The sequence below is a fragment of the Chlamydotis macqueenii genome, chromosome 18 (genome assembly GCF_036417535.1).
Source record: "Chlamydotis macqueenii isolate bChlMac1 chromosome 18, bChlMac1.mat, whole genome shotgun sequence".
In the NCBI taxonomy this organism is placed as follows: Eukaryota; Metazoa; Chordata; class Aves; order Otidiformes; family Otididae; genus Chlamydotis; species Chlamydotis macqueenii.
Window position 1 is genome coordinate 13,048,228 of NC_141573.1, and position 15,794 is coordinate 13,064,021.

Here is a 15,794-nt window from a genome sequence, read left to right on the forward strand (position 1 = left end):
CAAAGATCAACACATCATACACCAGCTCACCCTGAAGGACACCATTTGCCATACAGTCCTTCAGTCTCACTGGAAGCTCCATAGATATAAGAGTAAAAGGTAGGAAACAGCTGACAGAGGACAGCACAGAAAGTTACAGCCACACGTGTGCAAGGAAAATAACAAACCACTGACAATGACGGTAGGAAATGGATTATTCCCCTTCTCTCCAGTTTGACAGGTGGTGCCAATGGTTACTTTACCAATACAGGCCCAACAAAGCTTTTCAGCACCATAACATGAAGCAGCCTAGGACAAGGCCTCAGTTACACTTTCTGTAAGGGTACTGGAATACTCTGGGCATGCTCACAGACAAGAGCTCAGTGGTTTTTAGCACTGGTTTGTGGGTATCTGTAGCTTTAGTGCAATTATCATAAACCAAGAATGGGAAACAGATGCTCACCTGCAAACACACAGCTCTTATGCTCACCTGCAAACACACAGCTCTTATGCTCACCTGCAAACACACAGCTTGCTTTCAAAAGGACCCCATACAGGAGACTGCTCTTACACTTGAGATTTCCCCTACCTTTTCTCCTCCCACACAGTCTACCTAAGGAAAAGTCACGCCCGTGATGCACATGAACTTCAGCTTACTTCCAACATGCAGTTTCTCTGTATCCCGGGACCACACTGCAAGCAGCCCACGCGCTTTCCTGGCTGGGGCACTAATTTACTTCGTAAGACTGGAAAGCTTTTGCTTTTCTAGTGAGCTACCAAACAGAGCGAGCAGGTGACCGTACCTCTGGATGGAACTGCTGTTCTGTGCGAGTGTGGCAGTACTGGCATGAGTCTCCGTTTTCACACTTACTGGGATCTCCCCACTCGTCTCCATGCTTCACACTGGGACATGGTGAAGATCTGTGTAAATAAGGTAGCAGGAGAACTCATCAGACCCACAAACGTGTTTCAAGCTTTGCTTTCCTCAGTTGGGAGGCAGGTTTGACTGCCCACCCTCAGCAGTACAATCTGGTTGGCTGGCTGCTGCTTCCCCAGCCCCCATCCTGCTGCTACTGCATCTTCTTCCCCTTCTTCCAGTTTCCCAATGAAAGAACACAGCTTAGCTTTCCATCTGAAACTGAACGCAACTTGAACCAATGTAACTTAACAGTATCAGCAGCTGATGCGATTTGTGTCAGAGATGCTGTGTCTGGTTTCTGTTTTGGAACTGTACATTCATAGAAAGCTAATAAGTTAATTGGCTAATCCTACAACCCATAATACCCTCAGTGGTATGTTTCCAGGGTTGTAGTATGGCCGTGTGGAAGAGGCTGAGTCAGGTCACTAGGGAAAAGTCAAGTCTATTTTCTTTCTCCCAGCCAGGAACAGTTCTTTCTCCCAGTTCTGAATTTTTGCTGTGACCTACTTCCCCTGCTCTTTATGCTCTTAACCATTCCCCCAAACAACAGCAGAGGGAAGCAGATAGCAACAGCAGATGCCTGCATGAAAGGCAGCCACATCAGCTGGAGTTAGGGAAAGCAACCGAAAAGTGAGTGGAGATTTCCCCTCTTCCCCTCCCAAAGGGCCCAGGCAGGGGCAGAAAGCACGTGGCTGCTGCCTGAAGACTGGCTTAGTGTTTCTATTTCTCCTGGAGGTGTTGGGATTAATGTTCCTTTTATTTTTAATTATTTATTTTAATATGGGATTTCAGTGCCAATTCAAAAGTTTCTGTGAATGCTGGGGGTGGGGAAGGGAAGTGAGAACATCCATGGTATTTTCTCTCCTTGCTTTCTGGTCTGCTCTTATGTTTTTCAAAAAGGAACTAAGGAAAAGTCCCACTGAGACCACAACAAAAGCTCTGTTGTGTTGGAGGAAATGAGGGCCTATAACTTGATGAAACTTGTTCAGGGAGACACTGCATGCCGAAAAATCCAGAGACAGCTGAGTGACGAGAACACCCTGGTGCCTCAAAAGCGGAGTCTTTAGCAGTTGGTTAGGAATGCATGTCCAGCTACAGTACTGGTCACACCACGCCTCACAATCCCCATCGCCAGGCACAAACAAGCAGCTTCATGATTCTGAGCCCTTTACCATGAAAACACTGCTATGCGAGTTTGTTTCTAGATGGGGATTAAATATTTCTTCTGTTTTCTTTTCCTGCACTGCTTTCTAAAGCAGGAGTTTAAGGAGAAGCCAGACACAGGTTCTATTCGCCATAAAACCAGAGTTGTAACATGATTTAGCAACAGTCATTTATTAACTGGTTCCCATATACAGCAAAACTCCTTCAGTTTGTTATCCTGTCTCCTAGGCAGAAATAACAGTCCATCACATCTGACAGTTTTTTAGTGTGTCTCCAAGGCATGTACTATCTCATGGATAAAATCCTAGATCCTTTATCACAGATTTCTACTACACCTCCTCACTCAGCTGGGAAGTGGAACATCCAGGACCACAGTACCTGTATTTGTGTTTTCTTGGGCTTCTTCTTCTGTCTTTGCTATTGTGGTAGTAGGGACAGGCATAACCCTGGCGACAGAGACGAGGGGGTTTCTTACATTGCTCTGTCTTGTAATTTCCCAACACATATGTTGTATCTGCAAAAGAAGCAACCAGTTAGTGGGAGATGGCCATGACCCCCACTTACTATACTGAATTTTTTGACAAAAGCATGTCCTTCACAAACACCAGACTTTCCCAGCCCCACAGACCCTCAGCGACACTCACCTTGCCACCTTGGCTCCTCACTGAGGATTTTCTCTATCATAGCGTGGCTAGCAGCAACTGCAGACTGACCCTCTATGCCACCTTCTGACGTAGTCTGACCATTCTGCAAAGCCTCCATCGCCTGAAGCTCCCTTTGTGGGCAGAGTTAAATGAACACACAGACTGAGCAGATGAGACAGATAAACATGTATAAAAACTGACATACAGGAGTGTGGTTACCGACCAATAAGTGGGTGCATTTCATTCACACATTTTTTTGCCAGAATGTCTTTAGCCAAACAGAAACAATACATGTTCTTCGTTCCCTGGGAATTCCATATGCATTATTTTGACACCCCCTCCCATCAGACTCCAACCACAGCACAACCAGTTTAAAGTGTGCTCCCTTCCCCCATTTTGAAGATCTTCCCTGGAGATTTTGTAGATTTGCCGTATTAGGAAGAGATATATCACCATCATTCCAACACTAAACATTTCACACTGAAGTAGTCTTTCAGTCATCTAACTTTTCATCTGGGTCCAGAAATTACGCTTTCCATACACAGCCCCAGCCTCTACCAACCTGATGTCATACACTGGAGAGCGTAGGTCATGGGGCCCATGAGCAAACGCACAGTGGACTCCGTTCTTCGTGCAGTTTCCTTTGGAGTCTGTCTCATGAATGCAGATTCCTGTTTTGTAGTAGCGCAAGTGATACCTCCTCTCTGTGTCTCCAGTAGTTCTATGCAAAAAGGGACACCTGAGGTACAGGAGGAGGGCAAGAACAGCCAAAGTTTAGTCACACAGGTGACAGACTCAACACCACCAGCTGCAGCTGACACCACCTTTCCTAACTCTGCCCCTTCTTTCATGTTGTGCCTTCCAAATCTACACAGAACCCCTAAATCTGTCATTACACAGTACAGAATAGTTTCCCTCCCAAAGACAACTGGATTATTAAACCAGCAGCAGCTTATTATTCTAGTCTAGTGACTGCCGTGACTGCCAGGCATCTGGAAAAGAGCAAGGACACTGTCAAGGCGTTCTGATATACTAGCCATGATTGAAGGGACACCCCATGGCACATACCATTTCCTCAGCAGCCCATCTAGACTTCGTGTTGTTACTGTTTCCTGCTGATGTACTCCTAGGGCTGCAACAGTCTATCTATAGCCAGATGCATCCTTTATGCAGAGCACAGGACAAGAAGGGAGAATTACAATACTACCGTTTTAACTGATGCTTTGTTTCCCCTCTTAGGCAGAAAAAGAACAATCTACACTGAGAAATAAAAAAAAAAAACAAAAAAGAACAAGATGGAATAGGTAAAGTTTAGATATTGCAGTATCAAGGTAAAAATACAAATCAGTAAAGAGTTCTGAGACAGCAACAGCTTTTGTTCACTGGGTTCAAGCCAGATACGAACCAGTGATCTAGAAGCCAAAGCTCCCAAATATCCTACTTCCAGTCCCTTCCAGTTGTCTTCTAACATGGAAGTAAGTGCTGAAACTGAGGCTTCAGGCTGGGGGATTATTCCATTCTGCTGTAGTCACAAGGTCTTTACTTAATCTGGTTAAAAAAAATATTGTTTTCCCGATAAATAGCATTTTTCCTTGTGTTTATACTGGCACCACGAAAAGGAACTGGAATTCCATCTTTCTATAGCATCTCTGTATAAAACACTCCCTATATTTGACCACAGTTTGGCTACAATATTTATTCTTCCATATCTGTCACGTGGATAAAGTTATCTTAGTGGGTTAACCCTTTAATTGCTGGCATCCCCTACATGCACAGCAGAAACACTTGCATCTCTTCTCCAGTCAAACTTACCACAGCCACGGAGAGAGAAGACCCAATAAAACAAACTCTTCCGTGCGTTGCCTTGTTCTGGGTACTTGTCATTTCCCTACCGGCTTCTTAAAATTTCAGGAAAACAAAACAAACTGGCAAGTAACTGCTAGGATTTAAAAAGCTAGGGACAGATAATTCAGAGGCAGACTAGAGGACAAAGCTCCTCCTCTTTCAGCAATCTGTTAAAAACTAAGCTACCCTGCCAGAGAGCAAGAGCTGCTATTCGACAGTCGTGGACTTACGGGAACAGAGTCTGTCTCAGTCCGTTGGTCAGTGAGGTTTTTCACACCTCAGCTTTGCTGAAGATGGCAAGGCTCATGAGAGCAGTGAACGATGCAAGAGTCAAATACCCATCTAAGTCACCCTCAGCCATCTCTGCAGCAGGCCTGGAGCACGTGGGCTGCTATTACAGTTTTTACATCTGTTCCCATGTTACGTACGTTACAAAGCTGCTTTACTGCTGACTTGTCTCATCTCTACAAGAGCCGGCTGGAATCATCACCTGGACTGATCCCAAGAGCCTAATGCCTGAAAAGCAGGGTGCAGTCTTTACTCACTCATCTCCTTCTGGGCAGATTCCTGTGGTCTCGTCATACTTGGTACAGTAAATGTCAGGGCTGTAGTTAAATGTACCATCCCGGCGGCGGATCGATCTGCGACGACGCTGGTTGACAAAGTGCCAGTGGAAGCAAGTGTAGGGCCGGTGCTGAGTGCACTTGTGCTGCACGAAGAGAGGGCACTGCTCTGTGCGGAACTCCTTCAGGTAACTGCAGGCAGAAACCCAACAGCAGGAGATGAGGAGCAGGGTGCTGGTCAGAGGCAATATCCCACCGCCCCGCAGAGTCCAGGCTAAACCCAGCCCCATTCACCACATAGATGCCGACTGTCCTTCCCACACCCTCCCTGCTTTCGCTCTCAATACGGAGGCTGGAAGCTGCTGGTTATCTGTAATGGGAAGATACCAGTTACCAGGCCAGTTAGCACAAATGGGAGCACTAAAGACAGATGAAATCACTTTCTATTGTGCCTTTCAGTATTATTTTGAAGAGGCTTTTCATGAGCTTAGAAAACAGTTTATGAGAAAACAGAACTCTTAAGTACCTTTCTATCCATAGGTAGATAGAAATGTCTAAATCCCAGAGCTACCTGGGCAAAGAGGGGTTTCCTTCCTAAAAGATACACGTTCGGTTCAAAAAACAAAACAAAACCCAACAAACCAAATAAAATACACTTCCGTGTAGTTACGTTTAAAGCTTTAAGTTACTGAGAGAGAAAGATTTTTAAAAGACTTTCATGCCTTGTCCTCCCAGTTTAACTCTGCTTCTTACATGGTCAACTATGAAATTAAAATTAATCAACTTCTCTCGTGCAATCTTGTGAATTCAGGACTCAGTCTTGAAAAGTGGGATAACAATCCTCAAACTCCTCCATGTTTATGTGCTTTGTTTTTAATACGTAATTCTCTGAAAGTACATGTCTTCTTTTATCCTGAGAACTACAGAAGTCAAGCTTTTATTTGTGACACTAATAACAGTCTCTAAACCCAGATTGCAGAGGATTACAAAATGGTTTAGATCAACATAATGATCTGTGATCTGTGTGTAGGTGCTTACAAAATCCAGGCTGCCCGAAACCCACTAGCTGCCCTGCATTTACAGGGAACACACGAACAGTTTGAGCGGCTCAGACCCAAATCCCCCGGGGTTCAGTCTCAGAGACACCTCTGAGAACAACACCAACCGCCCAGAGCAAGCAAACGTGGAGCAATCGCCTCCCACAACAGACCTTCTGATCTCTTACGTTTAGAGGTCACTTTAAATAGCAAGTAACAAAATTTGTTAGGCAAAATAAAAGTGTTGGTATTCTGCTGGAAGCAACAGGGTGATACAACAGGAATGGACTCATTTCAAATTGCGTACGTCCTCTGAGGCAACAAAATGGAGTATCGGAACTTGTCAAGTATTCATTCCCACATCAGACAATCTTTCTTCGTGTTTCAAAACAAACGGAAAGATGTCTGATGCTCAAAGATGTATTTACAGATAATATCATCATGCTAGATTCATTCTGAAAGCAACATCTGTAAACAAAGCCTCCTTTCCTCTTTACTCCTGGCTGAAGAGAAAGCCTCAGGAAAATGCACAAATTCAAACAAAGCGGTTTATTTGTTTGCTATGAAGAGAGAACATCACTGGCAAGAGCTCTCCTACGATGGATTTTGCGAGCATGAAAGGATAAAAGCTGCTCTTCATCTTCAGCCTCCCAACACACAAGACTTGCAGGTCCCACTGCTTCGAATCTGAGAACAGCAGGCACTGGAGCCTCTGCCGACGGCTGTCGGCCCTTTGCCACCCCAGCCCGTCCGCCCCCTGCATCCAGGGTGGCTGGAACAGAAACTGCATCGTGGCCCAAGGCTTAGCATCAGGAAAACCAGAGCCCGCGCGCAGAAACAGGTCTGTTTGGAGGAGGTGAGGGCTAACATCACCACTGTGTTCCTTTTCACTCTTAAAAACACGGTTCCATTCAAATGGAGATCCCTACTCCAACCACAGAAACAATTCACCTGGAAACTGAATGCCACAATAAAATTAATCTATTCTTGAAAAGCTTTCTAAGCTGTTGGACCAAGCACAGTCGTAAAATAATCTGTGGAACTCCACCTTTTATCTTATCAGCACACTAATGAGACTTAGAGCAAAAGTGACTGTAACAACATTTAGGCTAGAAAATGAATTAAGTAAACTCAAGCAGTATGGTACTCAGACACCACAGTCACCAGACCGTCCCTTCCACCCGAACACCTCCACGCAGACCTTAGAGACATGAGATTTACGTTACTCCCATGTTACACAAGGACAAACTGCAAAACCGCTGGCTACATGCCCCAGCCAGTACCATACAGCAAACCGAGTTGGTGACAGAAACCAGAGCATTTACACTGCTCCACGTTCACTGAAGTCAGTCCTGGGCTCAATTCGAAGCACGGCATCCTGCACCTCTTCAGTGTCCTGGAACTACCGGGAGACACCAGCCCTACACAACGTGGGCAGCAGGCCCACCGCTTCAGACTTGTAGCGACTTGTAGGCATGTGCGAAACACTGCTAGAAAACCTAGAATTTAACAATTGCACGATCAGCCGAGCTGAAACAGCCTCCCTTTAGCAGGAGGGTTTAAAAACGTACACATTGACTAGGGATTTTGGTCTCAGCAGTGTAAATTGTTGCTGAAGAGCATTTGAAAATTAACTGCATTTCATGATTGGCTAAGCTCCCTGGAGAAACAGTTATTATAATGTAAATGAGAGATAATTACATAAGTAAATGGTTCACCTGAAAAGTGTTTAACACCTAACTTGCTTCATCAGAAACTCATTCTTTAATGCTGTCTATTAAATAAATGATCTCTCACTCTCAATTTCAAAGCAGGTCCTGCAAGCAGGTACCACTGAGCCCCACACAGCACACGAACTGTGCGCGACCACCTCTGCCACAGACCAGCAGAGGAAAGCAGAGCTGTCACATAACTCAGTCATTCCAAGCCTTTCAATCACTGCTTGGAGTTTTTCTTTTTTTTCAAGCCACTGCAACATTTTAAATCACCCTCCTCCACAATGGCCTGAATGGTAAATTGCCTTATAGCTCTGTATTTTCTTGATCCATGCAGTGAGTTTTAGCTCCTCTGGGAGAACACGGACCACTCAACCAGCCACTCTGTATTAAAATATATGAAAGGCATCTAAACCACACGTTTTGGGAACACAGAAAGGACAGACAGACCGCAGTACCGCAACGTGACGGCTCACAAAGCAGAAAGCTATTAATATTTCAGTGGCCTCTTTGCAAAGGCTCTAAACAGAAACGCAGAAAACACTGTCCTGACCCATCCTTCTGGTGTCAACGGTCTCTAGATATTTTTTCCCAGAACAGCTGAGAAAAGGAACAACCCTTGAAACTGGAAACATGTTGATAACAGGTACACATTTCAGTGTGTCAGCCAAGCGCTGTGTCTGCACAGGAAAAGGAAATCCAGCAATGATAACTTGCATCTCGCAACTCCTCTCTAAAGACCTCAGGAAACTCTACAACCCCCACGTGAGGGGCAGAATAATTATTACCCCCATTTTAAATAGTCGTTGTTACTTCTGTATTTATTTGGAGGAAAAAGTAAAAAACCAAACACGAAACTAATTAGTTGTGCTGGTCTACTTTACATGTGCTTTCTTTTGTATAGGTATCTGTGTCATTTTCAAATCCATATAATTTTTAAAAAAGTAGAAAGTGTGTAGTACAGTCGTCTTCTGGTATTACATCAAGAGCAACACCCGAATTCCTGGAGGAAGTGTTCATTTATGAGTCCTACTAAACAAAAACAAATGCAATTCTAAACAAACAGGACAAGACCGGCCAGAACAATGCAGATCAAAGTCGCCGGGCCAAACAGGATGGAGACTACTTTCACTGGGAAGACAAGAGGAGAGGTTCTTCAACTAGTTCTGGGAATTCCCAGGGACTGACAGGAGCAAAGTACTAGAACAAACCCTAATGCTACTTTGCTGAAATTCCGCTTCCTCTGGGATGGGATGTGGGAAGGGGTAGTAATTAAGGCTCTGGGAGCTGCAGGAAAAAAAAAGATGAGCAGGGCAGAGGGAAAAGAGAAAGAAATGGTACTTCCAAACACCACCATATTAAAAAAAACAAAACAAAACAAACCTAGAAAGAAGGGGGGGGGGAGAACAAAAAAAAAAAAAAAAAGAAAAAAAAAAAGAAAGAGAAACTCTAATGTAGAAGCTTCATTTTTACACTCAACAATTGCAGCCTTGACCTGGTCACACTCATTGCTGCTGCTGCAGAGATGTCTTGCTTTGCTGCAGCTTTGCCAATTTGGCCGTTCACACCCGGTGCACTCGGGCAGCTCAGTACGGGAGGATACCTGCATCCACACCGCGTTCCAGGGCTGGAAACGGTGTGAACTGGATTCAGGAAATGTACTGGTAAAGCATGAAGACAGCTGAGCTTAAGTTCCTCATTAAAAGCCTTACGTAAAGCTCCCTGAAATCACGGGAAGATGCACACTGACGCCAGGAGAGAAGGAGAGGAGTCTCTGCTTTGTAACAGAGGGATGGGGGAGACTGGGGAGAGCAACAATACTGAGGAGCATGGAAACCGAAGAATTAAAACCAACTCTTCCAAACAGCTGTTGCTCCCGTAACGCAAAGCCGGGCCCCTCCATCGCTTCGACATCCCCTGCGCTCTTTGAACTCTTCCCCCAGGCCCCCAGACGGGCTCCTCTCCGTCGCAGCCCTCCTTGCTCCTCCCAGCCAAGCCTTCCTGAACAGCGCAGTCTGAACGACAGAGCTCACTGCGCTCAGCTGCTCATCAGCCTTCCTTTGCTGGAACCTCCTATTGGCACCCACCTGTCCTGACAGGATGGAGAAAGTTTTCCTAATTCAGTTTAGGAAAAAACAACAACAACAACAAAAACCCAAAACAAAAACAGCACCAGCTTAGCTTTGAAGTTTAAATCAGTGGTTTCAGCTAACAAAGAAGTTTATCTGAAATAAACCTGGGTGTGCTTCCCAACAGACTGCCTGCAAAGCAGGCTGCATTGCAAAACCCAGAAGATATCCAACCATAGATATAGATGTTTCTAATTCAATAATGCTAATCTATTGAAAATATTCTCAAAAGTGCTATTTTCCTCTTAAGCTCAAAGAGCCACCCCAACACAAGCGGAAAAGAGCTGTCCATATTTAATCAGCGCTCTAAATTCATTTCACCCTCATAAAATTTTATTGCAAAAGATTATATCAGACACACTTTAAGTAAGAAACCCATGACTCAATTATTTCCTTTTACTGAACTGAGGTATTCCAATTGAAATGAGTCAGTGGTGCATGACAGCATCTACTTATTCCAACAGGACACTCAATAAAAATCCTACTAATGCACCTTTCATTTAACATATCATTACTGACAGAGAAAACCCATGATATGCAGCTCTGACATTGCTCAGGAGCTTTTGCTCTTAGGGCAAAGAAGATATTCCAGAGTAAGAGAAAAAAAATGGCCATTTATAGAATAGCGTCATTCCAAAATAATTAGTCCAGAAGGGATATTCTAGAACAGCTATTCAGTTGCTCCACACTGGCAATTCCCTATAACTCCCTTACACATCTCTTGGCAAATCAACAGGGCTACTAGAAGGTTTCGCTTCTTAAGGGATCCCGCGGTGTAGCGAGGAGCTCGGCGGGTCGCCTACCTCGGGGCTTTTATTGCTTCCAGTCACCACGGAGTCCAGACCCGTCTAGAGAAAGGGTTTGATACCAGCATTCCCATGGGGTCTTAAAAAATGCTGGCTTTTGAAGGCAAAGTAAGCTTCCTGACAGAATATAGCCTTCAAATCCCAAGATTTCTTGGGATTTGGGAGAAAAAAAGTGAAACAATCTAACTTCACAAGAGCTGTAGTTCCTTATTCACAGGGGCGGGCACAAGGCAACCAAATCCCTCAACCAAGAGCTGCCAGCAGCCTGGGTTACAGCCCACCCCAACCTCCACACAGGGCCGCGTTCAGCGTCCTTCTAGTAAGGGCAGTAACTAAGACAAGTCTGTTTCAATGTTAGATCTAGTAACCTAATATTGCAAGACAAATTACTGCTGAATATCAAACAACAGCAAACACTTTTAGCAGCAATCTTGAAGGTTTTCATCACGATTTCAGGAAAAGTTCTGCCCAGGTTCTACCAGCAATCTGTATGAGTTACTGTGCCTCACCACTATTGGATATTTCCCCATTATCCATATTTAATGGTATTTTCCTAAACAACCTCACAGACCTGACCAAACCCTCACGCTTCACACCAAGGCTTGTGCATACGGTGTGCATCGCTGAACACAAACATCTCTCAGTACATCCCAGGAACTATCAGTCTGTTTGGCTTTCCGTGCCCTCAGCAGCCAGGTGCAGTTTTGTAAACCTTGAAAAGATTAAAAAGCAGTTAAACCTCAAAGAAAAATATATGGATCACTTTATAAAAACAAAAGGCTGACTACGAATGCGGGGAGGGAGAAAAGGATGAGGAAAAAGTTTCAGTAAGCTCACATCTGTCAAGAAGATAGACTTCACATGCCTCAGTGTTTTCTTTATCACCTAAATAAATTGAACCATCAACTGGAAAAAGGTCACACGGCAGACAGCACCGTGTGACTTTAAAGCTGTTAGATTTCCCCTTCTCCATTAGAGCTTGACAATAATGTCAGTCTGAGGGCAAATAAAGAAAGTGAGAGTTGGAGAGACTTATTATAGATGCATGGAATTGGGCTTCTTTGGTTGTGGAGGTTTTTTTTTTTTTGTTTGAAGAGTTCATATAACTCATTGTGGACCTTCGTGATCAAAAAGACAACTGCTCACATCCATAGCCCACAGCTTCCTCACTTGTTGCTACAGAAATAGGTAGGCAGCACTCACGAGTTTTCCTTTTCTGAGGCATCTGATTGATTTAGCAAGTAAAGTTGTGCTGGAAGCTTCCAAGTGCTAAAGGATGTCGCGTAGCGCAGAAGCTAAAGCACAAACTGCTAGACCAGAGAAAACGAAGGACAGCACAGCACCAAGTCCAACAGTCATATTCAACAATAACCCGGTCACCGCTGTAACTCTATTTTTGACTTTCAAAGCGCGGACAACAATGCAACTAATTCAATTCCTGTGCGAGGAGAGAACTACCTACTACCCATACTTTTTGGGTAAGAACTTTGAGTGACTGCAAAACTCCGTGCTAAAAATAACACATATCGGCAACTATCAGAAACGATCAAGACTTTTTTCAATGAAAAGAACAATATCAGAACCAAACAGTTGTATCTCACCTACACTGAAAAACTAAAGCAAAACCAAAAGAGAAACTCCAGCACGGTGCCAGCCTGTCACGGGAAGATGGCCTTGCACCAGTTTCAGGCAGAGCATTGTTTGGTTTCCACAGTTATAGGAAAAATTGCTTTGTTCTGAAAGAAATACCATGTAGCTAAGGAGCTCACCAACTTGATGAGGAAAGAGAGGCTTTCAGCTCAGAGTTAACTCAATAAAAACAAACATTTCTCACAGTTGTGAACATCCAGTACACAAGCTACACCAACTTACAGTCGTGTTACAGTCTGCGGGTGTCAGGGGAAAGAGGTGCTTGCTCAGACATCCCTCCAGCCATGCATCCCTTAGGCTTGGCGTACAGGGAGGTGTCATTCAAACCCAAGGAATAAAACCATTTGAATATTTTTTTTTTTTTGCAGTGTGCTCTCTTTAAAAAGCATAAACTTCTTGTGTCAGTGGACCATGAAATGTTTACGGCCAAGCCACACCAATAAAATCCATTTCAAACACAAGTGTTTGTTTATACAGAGCTTTCACCTTTTTAATTAAAACAACCCAAGCGCTGGCACATGCAAACATTTAACTGCACTGTCTTTCAGAGATGTTTCCTTAAAAGCCATTCAGCAAGATCCAGAACTCTGCATAGAGCCTGAAGTTCACATTTACATTTCCTTGAGTTTGATCTCTTTTTTCCCAAATTAGTTGGCCATGAATATGCATTACTTGACAGGACCTCAAAATTAACTAAGCATTTAGGCAGTTCATGCAATGTTATAAAAACACAGTCAATTCTTTCCAAGTTTAAACGACGTCTTTTCAATTTGACACTGCTAGTTCATGTGAACAACCCAGCTGTGCCTAAAGTCGACCTCTGTTTTCAAACACGGGCCACCCCCAGGCGAGACAACCTCCATCGTCTGTGGGTTGGTTTCTGCTCTACAAACTACTAAGCTGCCATGAACCCTGCCCTCCAGCACCTGTGTAACCGCTGAGTCTGTGAAAACAGGATCATATTGGAATAATTATTTTCTAGTAATATGGGGGTTAAGCCTGTTTCAGTGAAAATAGCGCATCCAGACAGCTGTACGCTGTTGAGGGCTCATACCTGGTTTAATTGTCAACATGTGCTCCAATATGAGCAGTTAAATATTTTATTACTAATTACTTCACAAAAACATCCATCCACAGACTTGTCCATTACAGTCATTCATTCAGCTTATATCCAGATAACTTTTCTCTCTTATATTAACCAGATCAGATAGATGATGCTTCCCGATCCCAGCGCTAGGCTTGCAGCCTCACACATGGAGAACGTCAGCAGAAAGCCAGAGCTTAAACGGAGTTAGCACGCAGCAGGTTTGCTGCTCTAGACTACAGGGAATCAAGGTCCGAATAATACACTGATGTCCTGCGCTCTGAAAATTCAAGTTCCAGCTTCCAGTAAAGCTTTTCCACACTGTAATTCTCTCACCATCAATGCAATCCCTAACAAAGCCGACCCAGGGCTGGCAACTGCAGAAACACTGCTGAAGGCTGGGAACGGCTGGGCTGCTTTAAAACTTGTGTTACTCACTCTGCTAGTTCCCTAAAACAAAACATCCCACATGCAAGGATTCAGAAAGGCTAATTCAGAAAAATATTATTTCCATGCAAGCCATTACATAGCTCAGGGTTTCAGTTACAGATTTTTATGAACACTTTTAGGCAGCCGACCTTCAGCATCTTGTCTCACAAGAGGTGCTACAGAAACAGAGTACAGTAGCTTCCTTCTGCCGACCACGCCAAGAACCGTCATGATTTAACAAACAGCTCATAGATCCGTTGCAGCCCCATCCTCACAACAGTTTTGAGACAGTCCAGGAACTGTGTGAAGGTCTATACTCACACTGGACCAAAACCAGAAACCCAAACCTCCCCAAGAAGTGACGGGTCGATGGCGCTCTCATCCAGCCCAACCTACATTTGAGAGTGAAATGGCACCTGCTTCCCCTCAGGTTAAATGCCACCCAGATTTGCAGCAGCCTCTTTGGAAAGGCTCACATTTGTGAACAGACATTTTCTCTTGTGAGTTTGAAACAAAACACGGTGATTATCTAACAAGCATGAACCTGCATCCCATACCACATGTGCCAGCACAAAGATAAAAGCCGACTCTTACTGGTTGATTTTGAAGGATCAATGTCAGCCATTCAATCAATTTTCTTTTCCGTTCAGCACTCAAATCAGACTTCATCCATGTCTGCTACAGCCCGCTGGACTCTTTCGACGCTCCTTAAGGCAGGCACATCTGCCTAAGAGTCCTACACGCAGAGACAGACTGGTCCAAAGAGGCACCGTTACGCGGCCCCGCGCCAGACTGCGCTCCAGGCAGCACCAGCGATGCCAAGAAGTACACCAGCTCTGCACCAAGGGGAAAGCAGTCAGACCCCAGGCAATGCCATAGTCTCCCATTTTCCATTTCGACTAATCAATACACAAATACATCTGGTGGTACTCTCCAGATATTTTAATGTGCAAACAATATTTTTTCGGTGTTGCTGTAAAGCTGCACAATTGCCCCGAGGCATTTGCTGGTTTCCTCTCTGCTGTGATGGTAACAATCAAGTGCTGTTCATGAAAGCTCCCCCCCATCTGCTGAAAATTATAGGAGAAAAATCACCTCTGAGAATATCGGGTGCGGACCGACAGCTTCTTTTTGAACTGTGGTGACATGCTGAAGATGAAGGTTAACAAGTAAAACAATATTGACTGTAATTAATTCAGACTTTTGCAGATATTCATCATGTATAGTTTCAAGAAACTACTTCCTTGACTGCTTACTAAAGAAATTCTAGGCATACAATGATAAAAAGCAATCCAATCTTAATTTCTTAACCGTAATTAACAGTGCCATCATTCTTAATAAGCCAGTATGGTCTATTAAAATATATTTGCAATTTTTGACCAACAGATAGCTAGAGATGGCCTAAGATTTTTCTCGTCTGACCACAAACCCAGTATAAGTTCCTCTTCTACCAGTGTTCTAACAACTATATTCAATTGAGCTAGCACTTTTATTGCCACAATTGCACTTTAGCACTTAAAATTGAAATATTTATTTCAAAGAAAGCCTAGAACTTTTCTTCTTGCAACAATAACCTTCTAAACCAAACGAACACTACAGCAGGGTGAAGGTGTATGAGTCAGAAGCCAGCCTGCAACAAAGCTAAGAAGAAAATAAATTGTTGGTATTCATTTTAAGGGAACATTCATTCCAACTGATATTTCAAATGTCAAACTGGTATTAACTGCATCAAGCACTGATCAAAATACACAAGACTGAGATTGCTGAGAAAATTATCACACACCTCTAGCATCCCCCTATGGACCCTTCTGGGGAGGCTTTGTGGTTTTG

The 15,794-nt window shown here is 43.9% G+C and overlaps 1 protein-coding gene across 5 annotated transcripts in view; it reads right to left on the bottom strand.

The window, feature by feature from the left end:
- UNK (unk zinc finger) overlaps positions 1 to 15,794 on the bottom strand; it is a 41,984-nt gene that overhangs the window by 19,117 nt on the left and 7,073 nt on the right. For all 5 annotated transcript variants that reach the window (XM_086762066.1, XM_086762063.1, XM_086762065.1 and 2 more), the window contains exons 2-6: positions 5,097 to 5,306; positions 3,269 to 3,445; positions 2,707 to 2,837; positions 2,441 to 2,576; positions 783 to 900 (exon numbers count right to left, since the gene is read on the bottom strand). In XM_086762066.1, coding sequence (XP_086618192.1) covers positions 783 to 900; positions 2,441 to 2,576; positions 2,707 to 2,837; positions 3,269 to 3,445; positions 5,097 to 5,306 — 772 coding nt within the window. The remainder of the gene's footprint in view (positions 1 to 782; positions 901 to 2,440; positions 2,577 to 2,706; positions 2,838 to 3,268; positions 3,446 to 5,096; positions 5,307 to 15,794) is intronic.